The 24,480-nt window shown below is 36.9% G+C and overlaps 1 protein-coding gene across 1 annotated transcript in view; it reads left to right on the top strand.

Annotated features, from left to right (window-relative positions):
• Window positions 1–22,913, top strand: part of CCSER1 (coiled-coil serine rich protein 1) — a 382,235-nt gene extending 359,322 nt beyond the window's left edge. The window contains exons 9-11 of the mRNA XM_041484265.1: window positions 15,381–15,458; window positions 21,381–21,446; window positions 22,718–22,913. Coding sequence (XP_041340199.1) covers window positions 15,381–15,458; window positions 21,381–21,446; window positions 22,718–22,798 — 225 coding nt within the window. The 3' untranslated portion in view covers window positions 22,799–22,913. The remainder of the gene's footprint in view (window positions 1–15,380; window positions 15,459–21,380; window positions 21,447–22,717) is intronic.
• Window positions 22,914–24,480: the final 1,567 nt, after the last annotated feature.

Below are 24,480 nucleotides of genomic sequence, written 5' to 3' on the forward strand. Positions count from 1 at the left end.
ACAGAAATTCAGAGATGGATAGAGAAACCACCTGTCTAAAGCAGTCAGCTGAAACACATGAACAGACAGAACAGAGGGGAGTATATGAACTGTGTGACCTGTACTGCAAGGCAATTTGGTGAGAATCATTGATACAGAACATTGAATTTCTGGTGACTACCTTTCTGAACTGCAAAATGAATGAAAATAGAAGAGGAAAGGGTATCTCGGAGAGAGCTATGGTACATCACATATCCTTTCCCTTTTGACCTTGGATCTCTCATTATGTCCAATTTAAAGACTTCCCTGGAAGGGTGGCACCAAAGGAAATGTGATTTGGAGCCTTTTTCTTTTTTTTTTTTTTTTCTGCCTGAGAATGAATTACTAAAATTGTGTATTAAATTAAATTCAAAACCTTTGGTTTTTTCTGGAGTGCAAATCAGCTACTTACACTCCACCAGGTACCACTAGTAGTTCAGACTGTTGTAATACTGTTGTATTTATGAGATACATAAATAGATTCTATAACATTTCTTTTGGACACTGTAACAAAGTTTTCCATCATTTTGCCCTCCAGCAGTAAAGGCCCAGTGCAGCAATACACGTCTGTGCTGCTGGTACATGCAAAATTTCATCCCACTTGTCTGGGGGCACATCTCTGCAGGCTCACAGTTAACCAAGTGTGGTGGGCTGGGCACCAGGTGCCCACCAAAGCTGGTCCATCACTCCCCCTCCTCAGCTGGACAGGGAGGGGAAAGTGGAATTAAAGGCTCCATGGGCTGAGATAAGGACAGGGAGAAGTCACACACCCATTGCTGACACAAACAGACTTGACTTGTGGATGTCAATTTAATTTCTTGCCAATCAAATTGGGATAAAGACAAATAAAATCAAGTCTTTAAAAAAGCCTTTTACTCACCCCTGCCTTCTTCCCAGGCTTAACTTTGCTCTGGATTCACTCTAGTCCCCCATGACAGCATTGCAGGGGGACAGGGAATGGAGTTGTGCTCAGTTCATCACACACTGTCTCTGCAGCTCCTTGCTCATCATGGGGAAGCTTCCTCATGCTCTTGCTCTGGTCCAGCATCGGGTCCCTCTCACAGGGGAAAGTCCTCCACCAACTTTTTCATCATGAGTCCTTCCCATGAGCTGCAGCTCTTCACAAAGTGTTCCAGCATGGATCCCTTCCATGGGGTCCAGTCTTTCAGGAACTAATCCAGGGTCAGTTCCCCACGGGGTCAGCCACAGGTCCTGCCAGCAGACCTGCTCTAGTGTGGTCTCCTCTCTCTGTGGGGCCACAGATCCTGCTGTGAGTCTCTCCTCCAAGCACAGGCTTCAGACAGAATAAGAGACTCCTTTCCTCATCCACCTGCTCCATCATGGAGTTTTCCACAGGCTGCAGTTGCATGTATCTCCACCGAGAACCTCCATGGGCTGCAGGGGCACAGCTTCTTCGCTATGGGCTTTACCTCAGTTTGCAGGGGAATCTCTGCTCTGGAGCACCTCCTCTCTTTCCTTACTGACTTTGGCATCTGTGCATAAACATATATTTAGTGAAAGTTTACAAAAATGTATTCTTTTTCCACTTTGAACCATGTAAGGTCAGCATTTAGCACAGGGTTGTTTCTTCCTGCCATGATAAGCTAAGGAATCAACATCAGCCAGCTTCTAGGACAAGATATATAAAATATTCCCTTTCATTAAAACCTGTGTCTGACCTGTGTCTGATGAAGCCCAATATGGTCAATGCCAGCTCTGGGGACAGCAAATAAATGAAACAGGTGGTCTTAGTTTCTCTTCTGAGAACTTGACAAGGTGGTATTGGCTGTGTCCTCCACATTGACCTATTTAATGTTCCAGCTGGCTCAGTGGTTTCTATAAAATCTGAGCTGTGCAGGCTGCTTTGCGGAAGGCAGAGGAGTTCTGGAAGTGGGTAAGATGTAGGAAGATATGGTGAAGACTGGCACCATGCAGTGTGGTGGAGGCTGTGCTGCTCTGCCATTAGTGTCACTGGGAGGTCCTGCACTCAGGGTGACACTGTGGAGTCCCAGCTGCACACTCAGCTGAAGCTCCACTTCTGGTTGCAGGGTAACTTCCCTGGAGCTTGGCCAGATGGAGGAACAAAAAGATCCCACGTGAGGCAGTGGTTGGAAGAGGAAGCAGAAAGTGAGGGACATCATCCTGCCCTCTGAAGAGTTCTTAGTCTAGATCCACATTTAGGACATAATATAAAGCAAATATACTCAGTTTGTAAATTATCCTGTGATGGAGAAAACAGGTGCTCTCCTTCCTGGGAAAAAGAAAGAAAAAAGGTAAAGAGAATAACAAAGGTACTGTGTTTGTATTTTCAGGCCTCAGGATGTTCTAATGCCATGAAAGTATCATTTCAGAGATAACTTTTGCAGTGAAGTGAACTCCATTTTTTGTCCCCTCTGCAACACCTTTACTTCATCAGAAAGAACTTTAAAAAAGATGGCAACTCTGACACTTCAGAAGCCAACTCTTCTGGCTGCCCCTGAACTGAAGTTATTGCAGTGGGGAGAGACCTTGGATTTCAGGGTTGCATGCATCAGAGATTGAAGTCTAAAGGGAAGAGCCAAGTGTCTCAGGGGCAGAAAAAGAACAAAGGTTATTAGCCATTTCATAGCAAGGAAAGAAAAGACCAGGAAAAGATACAAATTAAGGAAGGAACAGGTCGCCAAGGACATAAGTGGAAAGCAAGGAGTAAAAGAGATGGTCATCTCAAATCTAGCACATATGAAAAAAGAGGAATTGAACTCAGATGAATAGAACTGATAATTTTGTGTCAGAATTTTGGTTTTGTAGCATTTGAGTCCAATTCTTTACTATCCTGATCACTGATAATGAGGAAGCTGCATGTGCAGTTGGGTGGAAAGGTGTGAGCTATGTTGCTTTTTTTCATTTTCCCTGTTTTTTATCTGTGGAATAAAATGTGTTACTTGGTCTCTTTAACAGTGTAAAGACTACACAAATTACACCAGCCTGAATAATGCCACCTGAGCTGATGAGAGACCAGCTGTCTTTAGTAGTACTAAAGATGGTCTGAAGTTCTCTTATAACCCCAGTTTTTATATTCACTGGCCAAAAAATGATTTGTGTTGCCCATTCCTTGTGTTTTGTGTAAGTTCCTCGATTACATCTCTGCCTGGTGTGGTTTCCTTCTAGTTGTGAGCCTGTGTAGTGGCCTCTAACAGGACCAGTAAATAAACAAAACAAACAACTAATGGAACTAATTCGAGCAGGTAAAACTTATGCATATGAATGGGGCTGAGCTAAATATATAGGATCAATTGTCATGGAAGATCTCTGGAGTGCCTCAGGAAAACAAGCTAAGGCTAGGATAGAAATGAAATACACTCACAAGAACAGAAAAAAAGGAAAATTCACTGTTGGTAATGTCTACCATAGTGACGGTGGTAGAATTGGAGACTTAGGCTGCCAAAAATAATTAAATCTTTCACAGGTTGGGTGCAATTTGAACACTTAAAAAAATAGCTTCTTTCTTTACTTCTGCTTGTATGCATGTTCTGACAGGAAAGCAAATACTGTCTCTGTAAGTGATGCTGGAAAAACCAGTGTAAACAGAATAAACTGAACATCTCTTCCTGAGAATACTGAACACTACATCACTTTTCAAGCTTTCTATTCTTGATGTAGAGTGGTAAATAACAAGTCCATTTTTTTTCTTCAGCATTTCTAAAACAAATAGCTAGAAGAACCTGAAAGCTTAAGACAGTCTACTTGAGAAATTCCATAGAACTCATGAGAAACTCAGCTAATTTTCCACTGAAGACAAGTTACATCTACCATATCTGTACTTTATAAATGATGTTTGCTCAAGTAATTTTGTTTTATTTTCTGCTTTTGTATTTCACTTTTTATGCAGTTTGGAAATAGACGTGTGACAGCCTTCTGTAAATCAGTTGTATTCGGAGGAATGAGACTATTGGTTGCCATGAATGGAATAATGTGCTATAAATGCTCAAGACACAAAAATGTCAAACCTTCTGTGATTATCAAATAGGCAGCAATCTGAACCAGTTTATTCATATACATCTGACTTTGAGAGTTCAGTGATGTTCTGAGTTGTTGGTCTCTTAAACCAGTTTGAGTTTTGATACCAGAAAATCAGGAAACAAATGGATTGAATAATTGGATAGGGGAAAAAAAACCCTCAAAACCCCAGAAGGACATAGTCTAATTTGTGTTCTGCAAAACCTATTTAAGGAAAAGAGCAAAATCAAGATTTTTACCTTTTTTGACCTTTATCAATGAACAAAAAAAAAAAATTATCAATGGAAAAAAAAATGGATTAGCTTTTTGCATAGCTTGCACTTAATGATTGTAGGTAATATTTAATTCCTAAATCTACAGCTATCATACAGAGGACAGTGCAGGAGGTTTCTGAGGAGAACAGAAGTCTGAACCAAATAGCAATGGCATGGTGTAGAGGCAGGGGTTGCAACCTCCAAGGTCTCACAGGTAAATGCTTTTGCTCCTAGCTTTTGGATGCACCATTTGAGGGTCTTTTAGAGTCTCTTTTCACTTCTGTGTTAATAGAACCCCTGTTTCTTTAGCACGTTTGATAACTTTAATTTCAGCTTGAAATTTTGAAAATTGAGAGAGAGTTGCCATATGGTTCCCGAAGAGTTACAGGATAAAATAGGTTGTCTGGATTTCTTTTAGTTTAAAGGGGTGGGTTTTATTTTGTCTACACAAAGTATCTTTTAGTTTTTACGAAATATGAAATGACTGGATGAAAAGCAGAGGAAACCAATTTTCTTGTCCATTGAAACAATATGAGCTGGGTTCTTGGGAGTCTGATATTGCAGTCATACAAAACAGAGTAATTTGGGTTAGTCTTTGGAATATGAAATAAGAAAACCTGTGCTGGGTCAGTGCCAGGGTTTATCCAGCCCTTCAGCTGTCTGTCTCCAGTGGTGGCCACAAGCAGCTGCTTTCAGAAAAGCTGGCATTTGAAGAAATTCAATATTTTCTTCAATGCTCTCCCAGTCCATCAGTTTGCAGCTCAAGGGATCTCCTGAACTGCTTTTTACCTGTTTATTTATTAACCCCCAAAGGATTGCTGCTGCTCACTGGTGCAATGCAACTGGACCGTGTTTGTAGTTTTATAGCTACATCTTCTACTGCAGCCATTCATTGCATCTTTCAGCCTACCTACTTTGAAAGTGCTTTTGTTTCAAAGCTGTCTTTTTTGGTTTACACTTGGATATCAGAGGGAATCCCTGGTCTATGGCCAACAGAAAGGATTCATCAGTCTTCTGTGTGTGTTGAGAAATGAGGCATCTTCCTCGGCAACACTGGCTTATCTAAGAGCAGCATTTGCAAACAAATCCATTTTTCATAATAAGTACACACAATGAGCTTAGACAGCACTGGGATAGCATTAAAAAACACTTGTAAAAATTTTAGCAGAAAAATTGTTATCAACAATAGTGTACCAACAGGCTCATTATGAGACAATAAAGACGGTTTATTTGGTAGAGTGAATTTATGTTACAGTATAAACTGGCTATTAATGTTTTTCAAGTGCCATAGATTCACTTTCATCTCTTTTTCACTTCTTATTTTTTGACACGAAATGAGAATTTATTCCTCTTTTGTCTGAAAAACATTATAAGAAGTATCAGGGTGTGTCTTTGGACTTGTATAATGTAATTCTCATGTTTTTATTACTATATCATAGTTTCAGTTGTGATTTCCCATCTTTGAGCAGTTTTATGTGACAGCTGCTTTATGGTCATGATTATAAGTCATCCTTTTTGGTTTGATTGCAGCAGCAGTCTGGGGACCATAGCAACGTGTCTTGCTTATGAAATATGTCAGTGGGAAATAAAGGTTTAGTCACCATTTCCTTAAACAATGAGAAATTATATTTTAAAAAGGAAGAAAAAAAAGCCAGATCTTTTTTCAGTACTCTTTTCTGAAGATCCTCTAATTCTTCTGGAAGTAGTAAGAGGATTCCTATTTCAATTCCTTGTGCAACAGTTGCCTTTTTGCATAGCCATTATAGCAAAAATCTGAATGTAATGGTTACTTTCCTTTTACAGTATTATACTTGTTATTATCATTTGCAGGTGCTTGGAAAGCTCCAATTTTTATATTATAATGAAAATACTTTGCTACGTATTTTGTTAATTTCACCAGTTGAAGTCAAAATGTTACTGCTAAAATGCTTGACTGAGTCCTGGCATCCAAATTATTTGCTGTAGAATTTGTAACAGTCTCACAGCTCTCACAAAGTCAAACTCCTATCATTGGGGAAGTTTCTGAGTTAATTAAAGACATGTCTGAAAGAAGAGGAGATTGATATGCTCCCCTCTTCCTGATTGCTTTGGTGTTGTAAAAGTGAAAAAAAATTTTGTAGTCTGGTCACAACTATTCTGCTTAGACAAAGTAGTACAAAGCTGCTGAAAATTACTTGTGGGCCTTGCAATACTATTTGGAATACCTGATAATGCATATTGAAGTGTGTTGGTTTTGTCTTAGTGAATTGAATATGAGGTGCTTCATACTTAATTTTCAGTGTTTCAGTTGAGGTGACTGGGTAAAAATGGAGGGCATGAACGATGAACCTGAACTCACAGTAAAAAGCTATCTACTTTAATAACGTTCCAGTGTCAATTACTGGCAAAAACCATGCTGTGACTTCCCATGAGAGAAGGTTCATAAAGGGTGAAAGTGCCTTTTGGTCCTTGCTTAAGCAGTTAATTGCCCAGGGAAAGGTCTTTGCAGTGTGAGTGCCTGGTGTAGTGACTGAAGCTTTTTCCTGAGCTCTATTGCTAAATCCTGAGTATGTCTCCTTAGTCTTTTATTGAAGCTCTCTGTTTCCCTATAATTTCTCCTTGCCTCACCTTTCCCATAAAATCCCTACAAACCTTTCATAGCCCCAAAGTGTTACCTGGGCAGAAAGTGCTGTGCTGCTCTCTGCTGTTATCTGTGGGCTGACTTCCAGATGGAAGCTCCTGCTGAAGCCCCTTGCCAGCTGAGGCCCTTCTCATCTGTCCAGACAGTGATTTTCATGAAACTCACTCTGTTGCTTGTACCAGATAGAGTTGACCACTGTAAAAAAATAATTAGAAGCACAGGCAGCATGATCACTTCCAGCGTGTGCATTTGAATATGTACATTTAATGGGCTGCACACCAGTGCAGGACAAAAGCAAGTCAAAGAGTTATCCTGTTCTAGCCATGCTAAACTCAAACTCATGGTTCTGTCCAAAACACCTGCCAAAATTTATTGAGTAATTGACATAAATTCAGAGGGGCAACGGCTCAGAGTGGCAGCTGTGGGTTGTTTTCAATATTGCTGGATATATTTACAATGATGCAGGGATTATATGTTGTTGATATCAGTGAATAAAACCGCAGCCCTATTTAGCACAGAGATTGGTCCAGGGATTTGTTGATTTACATGGTGGCAGCAATTATTTGATTTATGTGATTATTTTTCTCTATTCATTTGACCAATAGATGACCAAAATCTGCCTTCCTTATGCAGTTGCTGCTGGGAGAACTCAAAAATGACACTCTCATTGCCTTTGTGCTCTATGCTCCTAATGCCACAGTTGTGAATCTCATTCCTCAGGACAGCAGTCTGTAAAATTATTGTAACTGCTTAGCTGTGTGAGGTTTAATTAATGCCAGAAGCCTTCAATAAACAACAGTTGCAATTTGGACTGTGGTGATTTAATGATTCTTGCACTCTGTCTAATGCATGTTCTGTTAAGTCTCTGCGTCAAGTGACTGTCACTGACATGAATCACACCCCACCAACATCCCTCTATGCACAGAGGCAAAGGAAACCTCAAACCAACTGAAATATTTGGAATATTTGATAGCCAATGTATGTAAATATCTCCTCTTAGAGACCTGAAGGATGTTAGTGTTTCACATGGTAGGTAGGGAAGAAAAACATAACAAAAAGTTAACTAATGCCTTTGATAATTTCAAAAGTTAATGAAACAGCTTCCCCAAGTAAACCTTATATTAAATATTTTGCAGAATCATCTGTTAGTAATGCTATGGGATTTTGATAATGCTGTTACGTTGTACTGTATTTGTTTAAGCAGAGACTTTTTATTTTGATGAATAATGATAGTCACCAAAAAAAAACATGAAAGAAGTTACAAAAAAATAACTCCAACCCTTTCAAAACAGATGTTTTGGACAGACTGAAATTCTGTTTGTGTACCCATGCAGAACCTGGCAGCATTTAAAGTCATGTACACCATAAAAGTGATAAATGTGGTTGTTCTGAAAAGGTATAAAGGAAGAAAAAAACCCAACGTCACAAACAGTGCTTCCTTTCTTAACTAAATTTAGTAGGTTTTTGTCCATGTACATGTTAGCTTTGTGTATGTGTGTCAGCATAACTCTGCCAGCTGAATCATGAACATACCACCTAGAGGTGATGTTATTGCAGTATATTTCAGTGAAAGCAGAAGGGCAGGAAAAATCTATCTAATCCATATTTTCCTATCCAGGTTCTTAGTTCATGCTGGACTATGGGAAAGGTAATATGCAACCCCCATGAAAGAAACACTTGAAATAAATATTTTTATATCCTTTTTCAAGGAGTACAGTTTTCTAAGTTGCAGCTATTTCTGAAAAACCTGAACATGAGTTTGCAAGCAATTTATTTAGAGACTTTATCTCATCTCCATTTTCAGCTAGTAAATATAAGAAGAGCAGAACTTAAATGGATTTAAATGGATTTTGTTTATTTTTGATGATTAAGTACTTTAGACATGAAAGGGCAAAAACTGGTGTGTATAAAACTGGTAAATTGTTTCATATCTTAAGAGGGGCTATTTAATACTGTTCAGTTAAGTAAATGAGAGCACTAATTGAAGAGAATTCCACTGCTAGTCTGTGATGTCCATTTAGATAAAAATGCTGTGTAAAAGCACTGAGAATCAGTGGTGTGCAAATTGAATCTTTGAAACCTAATGTGTAGCTCAGCTCTCCTTTGCAGTAATCTTCCAATTCAGTGTTGTACTGAATACTCCTCTGCTGTGGGCTCTGAGAAGGTAACTGACCCCAAAAATTCCTAGCCTAAAAGTGAGTGTGTTGAATTTAATGGTGTGAGGAAGTCTGCTTTTCCAGGACACAAGATTTGGGCTACATATTTATGCAGCAGTTCATAACTCTTCATGTGGCTTCACATGACCTTAAAAAATAAATCACCTGTTGAATATTTTTCTTCAAATATTTGTGGGATTATCAAGTCAGTTGTGCTAATGTGGGGGGGTTTTTTTGTGTTTTGCTGCTGTGTGAGGCTTAGTGTCCCAGTGTCACCATTTCTGAGGTATCAAACTGGGATAATAATGTCTCCTCATCTTGTCTGTTGGGTGGTTTATATTTTGGGACATTATTTTATGTGTCTAGGTGTTCCCAGCAGTTGGTGCAACAGTGATAACCCAAGGATATATGGGTTGAAGGAGATACTCTTCTCTATTAGATGAGCTGCTATAAGACTCAGTAATATCTTCTTGGACATCTGGGTGCAACCACAACACATATTAAAACTAACAACAATGCTTATTAAAGGTTCAAGACTATTTGTAAAGATAATTTCTACATGAACTCCTGTAATTGATATGTCAGCCTTTTGAAGGGTTATGACTGCACAGCTGCTTGTGTTTCCTTTCCTTCCAATAACTTTCTCAGGTCTTGGTTTTTTGTTTTTGTTGTTAGCGTGTTAGGATTGGCATCATTACTTATGGCCATATTATTCACAGAGTGTGACCATATAAATTTTTTATTGTTTATTGCATTGCATTATTCAAAGCACGCATGGCCATCTCTGGGCCGTATGTGAGTATGTGATTTGTGATTGATTTTTTTTTTTTTTTTTTTTTTTTTTTTTTTTTTTTTTTTTTTTTATATGTGATCAGGAGAAAAAGTTCCTCTATTTTTTTTTAGTGACATGTTTACATAGGTGTATATCTGAAAGTAGTCATGGGAGCCATAATCAGTAAGGAAATGACAACTTGCTGTTCAGATTTACTGAATGACTGAGTGATAGAGACAAACAGTATACAGGTATTGCTTTAAAACATAAAATCATGAATGATAATAATAATTTAGCATTCTGTTGATGCAACAGATAGAACAGTAAATAATTAATCAAAATACATCTATTGTCAAGAAACTCTCCTAATCCAAGAAATTAGAGTTTTTTTTTCACATGGAATAAACAGATACCTCCCACTGTTTAATGCTATGTTTTAAAGCATCTTCCCAGGATGCTTTTGAAAAATAACTTAAAAAACTCAGGTGTATTTAGAAAATCCTTGTTCTGAAATTCTGAGATGATCTTGCATACCTGTAAACATTTGGTTTTAATTTTGCAGCACATATATGAATGCTACTGGCAAATTTAAAAGTAGAGCACCTTCCAGTCAAATAAATGAGTCAGAACAGACCATTTTAAAGACTGTTTTTCTGTGTCTGATATTTGTCAGCTTGGTGGGCTAGGAGATTCACTTTTTGTGTGTTTTCTCTTTCTGATTAGATAGACTGGGTTCTCAAAGTTGGGAGTCATCTTTTATTTGTAAGGTGATACAGCACTCAGCAAAAGAGAAGAGTTTTTGTATTGCAGAACTTGGGGATGAAAAGTTTAAGGCAGTACTTGGGATTATAAGGCTTTCAAAACTTAAAACAGTAATAATCCTCTCTGGTTAGGGTCTAGTAAACCTTTGCAGTACTGTAGGGTTGGCTGGCATGTCTACAGCAGGACTTATAACTCTGTCAGAGATTTTAAACCTTGCTAAATATTGTTGATCTTCAAAGACCTATTATGGAGCGATTGCATTTTTAGAAACTTGTCTTTTTTTCATTAGATGTGTTCAGACTTGGCAGTAACTAATTACTGAAGTATTGCAAACTGCTTGGAGACAGGCTTGTCTTAGCCCTTCTTGATTCATACCTGGATATCATGATCTGATTGAAGTCAAAGCAGAAGTTGTGCTGTCTTTCATTGCAGATGCCATATTTACCATATGCATTGAAATTTGCCTCGTGTTTTACAAAAGTCTTATAATGTAAAAACTGAAAAACTATTTTGGTTTAAGAGTCCTAAGTGAAAGCAATAGAATGTTCTTGGAAATTTTGTGTAGTTTTGGTGTTTGTTGTTTACAGTGATTTGACAGCACTGTAACCCTCAGTGAAACCTGCCTTTGTGCTTACTTGGATGCATTCCCACCAAGTTTCTCTTGTTTTTCTCATGATCAATGGGATAGTCCCCTTGGGGATGGTCACACCTGTTTGTCACTGTGGTTCCAGAGTAATGCTTCTAAATCTGTTGTGGCTATTTAGCACCTCAGTTCATAGTACATTTATGTGTGGATAGCTGAACCGAGTTGTAGCTGATTTCTCATGCTGTGCTCAAGAGACAGCTGGGCTTTTTGCTGGGCTTCACAAAGTGTTTTCAAGTGTGATGTGACTCAGCTGTACCGCAGCTGATGGCTGGAGCTGTGCTGGATATCATATGTTTTCTTCCCAAACTGAGACTCAAACCAATAGGGACTCAATTTCTATGGAAATAGCTATCATAAAGTCAGTTCTGTAGCTTATTGTAGTCTGTAAATTAGGTATAATAGATGGTGGAAAGCAGTTTTTTTTTCTACTTGTTATCCCTTTGCTCCCTGCCTAACTGCTGCTGTTGATTAAGTTTAATCCCAAAGCACATCAGAATTAAAAGACTTTGCATTTTTATAAGTCTTCTGAAGAACAGATTTTTCTCCCCAGTTCTGTGGTGAACATAAGTTGTTTTTCTCAGAGGGGTTAAGGCCTGAGTTAAGGGAAATAATCACATCTAAGTTGTAAATCTGACTGCAGTGTTAGTGGCTGTTGGAGGCTGTTCTGGATGTATGCTGAGACAGAACGTTAAAACACCACTTTTATTTTCATAAAGTCTTAGAATAATCTGTACAGACTATAGCAGACAGAGGTAAAAAGTTAATATATTTTGTATTTAAACTAAGTAACAATGAAGGTGAAACAGCCATTAGAAAAAAAATATTTAATATGCTATCTACTACACAAAATATAATCCATGAGGATGAAAGCCACAACTCTACTGGACAGTAGAATTTTCCTTTAAAATAGCCGGAGCAGTAAGTTTTGCTCCTTGATTTAATGTGACCATGTGAGATAATTTGAAATAATAAGCATTTTCTCTTTGGAATTTGCAATTAAACAAAGCACCACAAGTGGTCACCATGCTGTCACTGGTAGGGAATGGAATTAGAAAACAGTCACAAAAAATAACTTCAACATGTTCTTAGTCAAAGCTGTGAAAATTGTTTTGATACTCTCCTGTTCAGAGAAGGAATGTTTTAGAAAACCAGTGTCATGTTTCAAGATGTATCAATATCAACCCTTACCGACTCGCTAAATCTAAGTAACTACTTTTTTCCTATTTGCCTTTCATTGGGGAAGAATTAAGTAGTTTTCTTTGTCTTATTTTTCTTACTTTTTTATCTTACATTTCACTTTTCTGTTTTATTTGTAATATTTTTACTTGCATCAGTTATCAGTTGATTTCTGTTGTCTTCCTATTTCAGCACCTTCTGGTGACTCATTACAAACATGGTAATAAAATAGTAAGTATTCAAACTGTGACACTTGTACCAGAGCTAGTTTGAGATATAAACTATATGTGAACTTATTCCCATGTGAAAAAATAGAGAGAAACATGATCTTTATTGGTCATGGTCTAATGCTTTTCAGTGTGGTTGTTGAAATACCACAGTCAATAATCTCAATAATTGAAGCAACTGCAGTGATTGAGAAAATGTCCTTCCATGTAGTTTTTCTCTCTCTCCCCTCGAAACACACACTCTGATACGCACGCACACACACAGGTGTTTCAGAGACAGGGGTGCAATGAATGTGCCTGGCAATGTTGCTGTTAAAACAGCCATCAGCTCTTCCTGCCTTTTCTCTAATTAGGATGAACCCAGGGAATAAAAGTTTTCCATGCTCTTATCTGTGTCACCTACAAATGTACTCTTGTGCTGTTTATTTTAATAAGAAGCAATAACAACACACAGAATGGTAAGAAAATATGCTCATTAATGCTCTCACTTTAAAAAAAGTCACCTAGAAGTACTTTGGCTGATCCTAAAAATATTTTTTTAATAAATTACTTGGTCCCTTCTTAGTATTTAAAAAGGCAAAGGTACCTATTTTGTTTACCCTGTAAAGAAAAAGGATAAGGAAAGATCTATTTGCAGTCTTTTTACTATGTAATATCTTAGAGAAAGGGGAGTTGACTCCTCTCAGATACACAGAGAAAGTGCATAAAGCAGGACTGGGTCACCTGTGGAAAAAGTCAATAATTACTCAGTTTCACTAGGAAGCCTCTAAAAGAAGGAAATTTTTGTCTTTTATAAAATGGCAAGAAGGTCTCAAGCAAGTTTCAGGGCTTGAAAAAACTTCAAAAATTGCTTTAAAATGTTACCTAATAATAGTAATCATCCTTAGGAGTAATGCTGTGAGGGTAGTAGAAGGCTGTTGTGTGAATAGATGCCCAGGTAACTCCTTTGTTCTGAATCCATGTTAAAGCATGCTGCTTGGCTTGTAAAAATCTTTCATTTTCTATTTTGCTATACTGGAGAAGAATGAAAAGGGTTTTAGTTTCAAACTTTCTTTTCCAGTACCTGGACACCTAGAAGTTTTCAGGTTTTCCTATTTTATTAGTTAGGTGAATAAAAGTAAATAAAAAGGATTACCATGTTAATATGGAGTCAGAACTTGGATATGTTAAAAGTGGATGTCACTGCATATACATAGTTAAAGGAATAACTCTGGGAAAGGAAAAAAAAAAAAAGTTATTCCAACCTTTCTAGCTTTCCCAGTTAATTTGTTGCCTTAATGAATATTTGAATTTATTCTGTTTTTTTCTCTCTCTGCTTTTTCAAAAATATATATTTGTGAATCCATACAGAAAGAACAGAAATGCTACATTTGATCAGATACGCAGTTTAACGATGGTATTGCCCCAGTTGCTGTGTTACTTGAACACCCAGTATAAGTATTTGTAACTTGAAAATTGATGGAGCTTCTGAGCAGTAAAATGTGGTAAAATAAGATAGTAGATATATCATAATGCCTGTTTTCTAAACATGTTAAGGTGAGCTGGGTAGTGGACTAGTAAAATCAAACCTCAAGAGGACAAACCATTTCTGTGAGAACTAGGATTTCCTTTTCTATTAAATCAGTTTTAACTTGGTTGTTACATCAGCAAATTTGGGCTCAGATGTTTTGTACAACTGAAGAGATCAGTCTGAATTATGTTTTCCCCCAACCCTTATTTAAAGGGTTGAAATACTGGAGATAAGGATCACTGAGGGATTGACTTGTTTCTGCTGTTTACTCAATGTAGGGATGTGCATACCTTGCCTTGAATCAAATAATATGAGGACTTGAGTGTCAATTAACTTGAAATTCAATTTAAACAAACTCTGTTTTATTGTACTACATTCCTGTCAGTAGCATTCAATTATATTTTGTACATTTGAGAAATTTGAGTTCAAGGTAAGCATTTTTTACAGATACAACTGAAAAATTAAACTAAATCAGTAAGCAGGAAAACATAAATCAATGCAGTAAAGAACTTTGCATTCTTCTTCCCCTCCTGTGTGCCTTTTCCTGCCTTACCCCATGTATTTAGAGTTGTTTTATCAAATACCTTCTCCTGGAAAGTAAAATAGTATGCTCAAGGGCTTGATGAGGATCAGCAAGCTTAGTGATCAGTTTTAAATGAAGTATCAGAATCCAGGCTTTTTTTATGTCAAAGCAGCCAGATATTTTTGCTCAAGCCTGTTCAGAGATTCCATGCCACACTTCCAAAAATTGTTGAGGTACAGAGGGACAAGGATGGGAAAGCAGAAACCAAGACAATTCCCTAGAAATGCTTAGGATTTGCTAACATGTTTCTGTCGGGGGGAGCAGAAGTCATCCCAGGCTTGGGATCTGCAAGTTTGCATATTCCTTAATGTTTTAAAAAAGTAAATTATTTCTTTGCTATAGGAGTGGTGCTGATATTTGCTGGAGTCCCTGTAGCTGCTCAGTGCTTCATACCTGTCTGTCTCAGTGCCATCCTTCTTGTGGGCCCTGCTGTACCACAGAGTTGGAGCATCTGAGTCCACCCTCTGTTTAAGAGAAAGATAAATTTATAAAAGCATATAATAGGAAGAAAATCAACCTCCTAGTGTGAATAGCGCCATAATAAATCTATTTCTTACCAGCTCTCCTTGCATGAGTTTTGAATTTGTCTGGATGTTTGGAGCTGCAAAGCCCAGTGAGGAAAAACATGACTCACCTAGGCAATTTTATTTTGTTTTACAGGAAAAGGCTCAGTGCTTTCAGAAGGCTCTGGCTTCCCAAGCAGATAAATCCACGCAGACAGAACTCACAGGCCATGATGTAAGTAGCTGTATCAAACAGTATTTTTTCTTATCATGTTTGTGGGTGTTCAGACTTCTGTCAGCTGGTTTGCCTCTGCTGTTGTTGTGTCCATGCATGGATTTGGTGATTCTAAAGTACCTTCAGAAACATGAGAAGATAATTACAACTGCCTGCCAGCACACCAATGCCTGTTAATTTTAGGCTTTATGAAGAGCTGAGAATTTGCATAAATGAATGTGGATGGTATGTATTAGTGCTTTGTAATTTTTTTTCAGTCTTTATTTGCACACTTTCTGACAGTTAATGAGGTTATTATGTTTAGAATTGTCATATGCTGTCTAAACAAGATTTGAAAATTGAAAGGTAATGGAATAAGTACAGTTTTGCCAAGTGGTGTTAAAATTCTGTTTCCTAAAGAGCATCTGCCAGAATTTCTCCTAGAATGTGTATTGATAATATGTATACTCATGCAAGAACACAGTCAATGAAGATTCCTTAACTGTAGAAATATTATTTTCCCAGTTCTTCTAAATGGAAACATTCTGTCTGTGTGTGGCATTGCTTGAATACGTGTAAGAGATCCTCACACGAGCCTCTTGAATAATCTTTGTGGAACATTTCGCACAGTTCCATTCTGGGACTTGTGCAAAGTCTAACAATAATTCGAAAAAAACTCTTCTGCAAAGTAGTGCTGTGCTTGTGCATTGGTATAGATCTACAAGCTGATTCAAGTTTATGGAAAGACCTCTGGTTATAAAGCAGGTTTTGAAATTTTCCTTTTAGTTCTGTGTCAGTGGAGCATTAAAGTTCTGTCGTCTGTGAATAGAAACATTAAAATTTCACACTTTAATATTAAAAGTTTTATCTGCACTAACTTCTTTTTTGTGGGTTACCAAACATGAGCCCTTATATTCTACTGTGTCTGTGAAGTCATGTCTGGTGGAATTTACTGAAACTCTGAGGTGTGTATATGTTACTGTTGAAAAATTCAGAATATTCAAAAATATTTAAAAACATTTTTCTGTATTGCAATACGACATCCACTTCTTCTGTGACCAGTTATCCTTCACAATACTTTCTTATGTATTAGTTGTCAAATAAAATTCTTCCACTGAAAATGGGAACAGGAAATAGGTAAAGTTTGGGGGATTTTTTGGTGTTGTTTTGTTTATTTTTGTGTTATGTTGTTTGTCTGGTGTTTTTAAAGCAATGTGATTTATGCTTTTGGTTGTTTTCTCCCAAATCAAATATATGGTACTCATGCTGCAGGGATTCATGCTGTTAGCAGATTATATCTTTTCTTCCCTTTTTTTTTTCTTCCCTTCTGTGTTCCCTTGGAGTTTGCTGGGAGTAAAAAATAACATTAGAGCCTCCTCTCCCAAACAGGTTCAATTTTCTGGCTCAGATTTGAGTGTTAAATGTTATAATAATGACAATAAGTTAAACAAATCCTTTTGTTTAGCGTCATTCTCTTCAATTAGTGGAACATATTTTTCAGCCTTCCCTGATAAAATTCCTACCTTGTCAATTTTCAGTAATGTATTATCTCATACAGTCTGTTGCAATGCAGGAATAAAAGGAAATGCTGAATGTTTTTGTATGGAGCAACGCTTCACCTGTATTTATGTGGTACAGAGTTCTTGTGAAAATTCAGTTGCAAGGGATTGATAGCAGAGAAATTTGAATGAATTTACAGGAATAACACAAGCCTGCTATGATCACAATGAGGTGGACTCAGTGAGGAGGAATGTGCAAATAAATAGTGTTAGCACTTTTTGTAATACTGTTTAAACTTCTTGCTCTTTTATTTATCAGATTGTGCAGCTTTTCTGTAAAGGATAGCTATTAATGATTAGATCAGCTGTGTTTCTGTTGAATCCAAGTGGCAATTACATTTACATTCTTTGCTTTTGCATGAGATGTTAAAGAACAAGTTGTAACTGTTGCAGGTAGTATCTGTACATCATTTTATTCAGGATGTCAGTAAGTGTGTAAAACTACAAGCATATTGTGCTAATATGGAATTCGATTAAATAGAAAAATACAAAACAGATCAGAGAATACAAGATGTATTTTTCACCCCATTAGTTACACATTTTGAGAATAGTGTACATTTAATACTTCAGATCTGATTTAAGAGGTAAGCAGAAAATTTAGCTTCATTTCATCATTACAAATTTGCTGTTTTAATTTAAAAAACCAAACAACAACAACAGAAATGTCCTCACATTTTTATTTTTCCTTAATTCAAATTTAGAAGCTAATAGTAGTTGTATAAAAGTGCTATCAGGAATTTGCATAGCATTATTTCATTAATGTAGTATAAATACTGATATACACTACACAGTGTAATAATTCAGAAATGCTTAAAACAATGCCTCTATGAGTGATTTGGTTTATATTCTCATATATTCTTTTGTTCCACTGTGTAATCTTGAGGTACCTGTTTTACAGTTGAGAAAACTGAGACAAGTTAGTCCCCAAAATAAAGCACTCCTTCATTTTTTTTTTTTTTGTTTTTTTTAAATTTCTGGACATCCTCCAGTAGTTGAGACAGTTCTTCAGCCTTGGAGTTCATTTAGATGTGTCATTAAAAGTAAGTGGAAGTTCTGACTTTGGCTTAGATGAGGAATTAATCCTTTTGTCCGTAGGGTGTACAGTAATAAAAAAAGCTAGAGGCGAGTCTATATTTAGGAAGGAATGGGTGAAGAAGGAGAAAATGAAGTGTTTCACAGAGAGGAAATGTTCTTGTTTCTGTGGACTGCTCTGAAAAAGTATAAACAGTATTGAATGAGTGTTTTGGGTAAGTGTGTGAGCAGTTACCAGAATGGAAGTCGTTAAAATATTTTTTATTTTAGTGGCTAAAATATAATTACAGTGAGAATTTGACTGTCAAGGTGATCAGTAAAGTTCGGATAGTGCAATGTCCTGCAATAGCTTTGAATTGTTGGATAATATTTCTGATAGAGCTCTGATTTTTTCCCAATACAGCACATGGAGATTTCTCAGCGGAAATTACTTTAGAGAGCTGTATTAGTAAGCAAGTAGAAGATAAAGTCTGTAGCAGTAAAGATAGTGTTTCTCATAAAAAACTGTTTGAACTGGAAAGCAAACTGCTTAATGTCATTTCTGTATTAAAACAGTTTAATGTGAAACTTAACTACGGAATTAAAACATAAAGTAGTTTCTGATAAGGACAAAAGAGGGTCTTCCATGATGAGAAATGCTAGTGTCCTTAAGTGAATTTGCTACTTTGCTACTTTGCTACTTTGCTACTTGAGGAAATTGAAAGTAAAATATCAACATGACTATTGTATATATACCAGGGAATACATTGGGAGGCACTCAGGTTTTCTACAAACCTGCTGCTTTCAAGTGCAGCATGTCAAGCAATCCTCATCTTATAATAGACTAATAGAATAAATGTATTAATAAATAATACATTTATTCAACATTGTTTTCCAATATCTTTACTTAGAATTATTTAAAACATGTTCGGAGTCTTGCAGAAAGAGCCACATGTGCAACAGATTGATGGCGAGGCTGCTAAATAATAAATTATTATTGTGTCTTCAATAATCAATGCCAGTTTAACCTCCTTCACCTTCCTGTGCTTGCAAAGTTTTCTTTTATTGAGAGATCAAGGAAGAATTTCTTTCATGTTGGTCAGGTTGCTAAAATGGACCGGAAGAGGAGTAGATGCAGTCAGCCAGCACTGGGACTGATTGCAAGATCATGTTAAGGGATACAAATCTCATATTGGCTGCCAGCAAAAGAGGAAGTCCAAAGTATCATGCAGGCATCACACAAGCACTCTGCAGCATGAGCTACTGCTGATTAGCTTTCATTAAAATGTGTCTCAAAACAGAATCAAACAATCACGGGACAATTCTTATTTCTGTCACCAAGGGAAATACAACTCAGCCCTACTTTGTCAATCTTTATCAGCCTTTGGATTAAAAGAGTTTGTACTTAATTTTATTCTCCACAAAGTAGAAATTCCTTAGAGCTGACATGATTTCTGCAATGCCTTTTCTGTTTTTGCCTTCTGCTTATATTATAGGTTTCATATCTGTAAACTGCTATTCTGTTTGTTCTTTGTTTTTCATACTGAGATTGAAGCTGATGTAAACAGGCTTTGGACTGGTCCTAAACTCATTCCCCATTTAATGAGCATTCTTTCCAGTATAGTGGTCCTTACATTTTGTACGATGCTTCTGATGTCTCAGACAACAAACTTGTGTACTGCTGCTGTCAATCTGCTGCAGTTTGGTTTGCACAGCTACAGACAAAAATTAACCTTTCTTGTGTGATCACCAGCACTGTTTACACAACAGTGCTGTGGGACAGATAAGAAGGCACTGACTTTTATCACCTATGCCATCATGCAGTATTGAAATCCATACTGATACATATTTTAGGGTATTTGTTTTGTAGCTTGCTGTGCATTACCTTGGACAGCATGCCTCCCTTAACTTCTCAAAACCTGGGCACTGCCTTCTGCAGAGCCTCTGGGTTTGATTGGGACGGAGTGGAAGACAGGGAGGTGGGTGCTCTACCTGCCCCTTTGTGCTGTGCTGCTGCTCCTCCCCAGCAGCCAGCCAGCCTGCATGGGTTATGGACCTGTAAAGGTACTGCGTTGCATTGTGACCTCTCCTTCAGGAAGGCAGGGAATACTGAATAGTTGAACTTCCTGAACTTTCCAGTCTAATCTAAATATTTTCCTCCCCTAAGTATCTGTGTAGTTTGTTGCAGCCTGAAGTGAGTTGTGTTTTGCCACCTAAATTGGAAAATGCATCCTACTTCTGCCTCTACTCCTTCCCTTGGAGACTGATGTCCATCTGCTGTTGTATTTTACTCCTAGGTTATTTTTCTCCATGTTTTTATTTAGTCCCATTATTTTATTTAGTTTGTAGTCTCATGTATACAGGGAAATAATAAAAACTTTTGCATAATATATCTTTCCCTAATGCAAAATTACTTTAAAAAAATCTTTAGAAATCAAACCAGCCATTAACCATTTCAGTATTTGCTTTGATTGTATGTCTGTGTACCTATTAATATCTGGATAACCAAGTTGTTCTTGATATGCTACATCCTTTCATACAACTTCCTTTAGCATTCATTTTCTCTCCTTCTCATGTCCAATTTCCATTTTTTACTATACAACTTCAAAATATCATTTCAAAATCTGCTTTTTTGGGTGTGTTGTGTGTGCAAATTATCAAACTTTGATGATGTCAAACTAGAAAGATACTTCTTTTGGATTTAATGGTTGCCTTCCACCAGCCCTTATGAAGCACATTACTTCACCATCAAACCTCTACATACTTAGTGTCTCAATTACATTTAACCACCAAGTCATGGAAGGAATGAATTGTTGCACCTGCTCATGACAGGGAAAACCAGTTCAAGTTACTGGTGCCAAATTCGCTGGAGGATAAATGCTCACGCTGAGGGTTTGGTGTTTGTGGTGCTATATGAAAAGTGATAACAGGGTGTCACAGAAACTTCAGCAGTAAATGGGTTCTGGAACAGAAATGGAGGTGTGCCATATGAAAAAGACACTTTCATTCTGTGGCTGATTATCAGCAGAGTATGCTGCATTTAATTTTGCCATCTTCAAGAGTAAGGAACAATGAAATCTGCCTTCTGCAGTGATGCTTAATTGATGTGAATGATCTTCAGTTTTGATTTGTGGCATTTAAGTGGGCTTTTGGATGCTTGTGTAGATAAGCTCTGTGCTGTTTAAATATTTGTAGTAATACTATGATGATACTATAACTCAGTTTCCTCACAGATTCAAAATTAATATAGTACTAGTAGTTTCTGGATCTTTAAAAACCCCTAATTTTCCTGTAATATAATTTTCAATAACAGTGTTTTTCTTGCCTTTTAAGTTTCAAATCTTTCTATTTATTCTACGTTTTTCTGTCATAGCCTTCGGTCTTTGTATCTGCAGTTATGCTCCTGCTATCTTGCTTTGAAAGCACAATCAAATATGAGGTACTTTGAAGTGTTGACTGAACTTACTAATTTTGATTAGATGTCTTGGGGTGGGGGAGAGGAATAAGGGGAGAAGAAAAGGAAGCTGTTTAGATATTCCTAATTTTTCATCCTAGAAGTTTTGTTGGGTTCAGACAGTGCTTTTGCCACTTTTTCTACTTTAGTTCCATCACTGTCTCCTCCTTAGACTTCTCCAGAAGTTTGCTTTTTCACTTAAATTTATCCATCTAGAATTTTTGTCTTGTTTCTTACTTTGATTTTTGTGCTGTACTTTTGAGTATGACTTAGCAAAATTTATTTGCAGTAGTATATTTGCAGTATGTTCTAATTTCATTATTTCTATTATAAAGAAATCAGTTCGTGACTACTCTCAGTAGGAACTAAGTGAGCAGATATCCCTAGAATTAATAGTGTGTTCTTACTACATCCACTGTGACCTGTTACATTAAGGATAGAAAGCAGAAGGACACTGACAAACAGGATATTTGAATAGGTTTATTTGATTGAAATAAAATAACTACCCACCAGATTATACCTTGCTCACTCTGTTGTTGAATACTAACAGTGTTTTGTTTGTAAGGGCAGAAAACAGCACCACAAAACTTTCTGGATATTGTTCAAAAGAATGAACTGGAAATTTTGTAAAATACGCTCAAAAAATCAACAATTCTAAAAAAAATAGCAGAATTTTGCAATAGGTGTTGAGTATATTTTCTCAAAAATGAGAAAAATTTGATTTCACCTTGAAGAAAAGATCAACAAACAAAATTGAGAAATGAGGCATGGATAACCACTGCGTTACAAACAATGTGTATGGGTTTTGCCACATTAGTATACTTAGGGTGGCTGCTTTTTATTACAAACTTATCTACTTACAGTTTTATTGTAATGTGGAAATGTTTGAATGTTGTGTGCATGATGCATGTAGATTTCCTCTGTTAGCATGGTTCAGTCTGGTGACCTTATTCCAGTAAAAACACGGGCATCTGTTATACACAAGGGTTTTCTGACTGGAATGGTGTCATGCACAAGGTGATCAGTCATATTCCTGTTGTTCTCTGCATTGTCACTTACATCATTGTTGTGTTAATCATTAGTGTGAAACAGACTTTATTATGTGCTCCTGCATTACTGCACACAGCAGAAACAGTAATTCTTCATTTACTTTGTGTTGCCATCAAACCATGCATCACTAAGATTTCATTTAATTTCATTTCTTTTTTCTTTTCTTTCTTTTTTTGTTTGTTTGTTTGTTTTGTTTGTTTTTAAAGGCCCTGTGGAACTCTCCATGTTCTGAAGGCTTAGTTTACAAACCTATCAGCATCTCATTGGTTCCATCATTATTAAATTAAAAAGCAACATCTGGACACTCTGCACTTACGGATATAATTAAATACCGCTGTATGTGAAATGAGCTGCAAGTTACGATTGCTGGCAAAATTCTACTACTTAAGATAATATTTGTATTATTACGGTCAAACATCACTTTTTTGGCAGTATCTTCATTAAGTGTATCTATGAATAAATTATTAGTAAGCTATGACAAAGTTATTATTTGAAATAAAAATTATTCTTACCATTTTGTGCACTTAGTCATCCATTGGTGATTCACTGTGAGTAAGAAAATCCTTCAGTCATGTTTGTTTCTTGAGATTGATAAACTATGTCTTCAAGACCTGGAAACCTGAGGAAACCATTACTTTTTAAAACCTGTATTTTTTCTTTTCTGAAATAACACTATTGCACTGACTTGAATACAGGGTCAGAACCTTTCAATATGTGGTCTATCTGATAAATGTTCATAATGATGTACATCATTCTTACATGGGATTCAAGAACTATTTCTGTAGGATATTTGGTAAACTTTTAGAAGGCCAGAATTTACCCAGCTTTATCCCAGGAAACAGAAGAGCTGATTCTAAAAACATACACTGATTTTTTAATCTACTAGAGTCATAGCTTTACTGTATTTTCTGTCTAATTTTCCTGTGGCTTCTAAGAGACATTGCTAAGAGAGCAATCAGTGGGGGAAAAGTAAACATTGTATTGCTAGCCGTGACTGTGCTGCTTGAGTGGATCGTGGTTGTTGTCCAGAGGGTTGGGGTGGGGTGGGTGGGAAAGGACAATTGAAGGTTTAGGGCTTTATTAAGCAAGAACCCAGTGAAATTTGCCACTGTCAGTTGCTTCTGTGTAACCTCTTCCAAGAAGAACTTCATTCACCAGGATGTGCCCTACACCCCCCCTTACCAGGTGAGATAAGAAGGTGGCTGTGCCAGCAGTATTCTTTACCCTTTTCTCCTAATATATTTTCTTACTAACAAGAAACAATGCTTGAATCTTTTTGCTGCACCATTTCAGTCAGGCCTCATAATATATAATATGAACCGCTCCTCAACTGGAACAACATTTATCACCTTTTGCTTTAATTTCAAACAGAGGACATACTGCATTCATTCAAAAATAACATTTTACCAGTTATTCCTACATGGAGCAGAACTGAAAACAAAAGTATTCTGCTAAATATTCATGCCAGTCTTGAAAGTGAATGAACCTTCTTTACAGGGGATGTTGCATTATGTTGGCTGATTGTGTACCAGTTAACATGATGTTACTGTTTCTCAGTCTCACGTTGTCTTTTCTTTGATCCTAACAGTCATCCTTCAGCATTCTCTCTTGCCCTTTGGTCAGGCTGCCTGGAATTTCTTTATGGGTATAATTGCGTAGTTCATAATGTGTTTGTTGGAATTATCTTGTAAAAGCAATTGAGTAGCAAATACGTAATTTAAAGAAACTACAGAAGCAAGCACATGCATATTACCCTGTTGAGCTTCACCTTCCTTGTTGAACTTCACCTGTTACAACTCTTCCTTTCCTTGAACAAAAATCCTTTTTGTAATCATTGATAAGCATAGAAATGCCTACCTCTTGTTTCTGTCTTTCATCACTCCCTTTATTATGATAATATTTTCAGTCTTTGTCAGATGGAGGACTCTTTGGAGGAAGATAGAGATAACATTTTTCATTGTGATTTTTG

This window comes from Pyrgilauda ruficollis, unplaced genomic scaffold, assembly GCF_017590135.1.
Source record: "Pyrgilauda ruficollis isolate IOZ18807 unplaced genomic scaffold, ASM1759013v1 scaffold65, whole genome shotgun sequence".
NCBI classification, from domain to species: domain Eukaryota; kingdom Metazoa; phylum Chordata; class Aves; order Passeriformes; family Passeridae; genus Pyrgilauda; species Pyrgilauda ruficollis.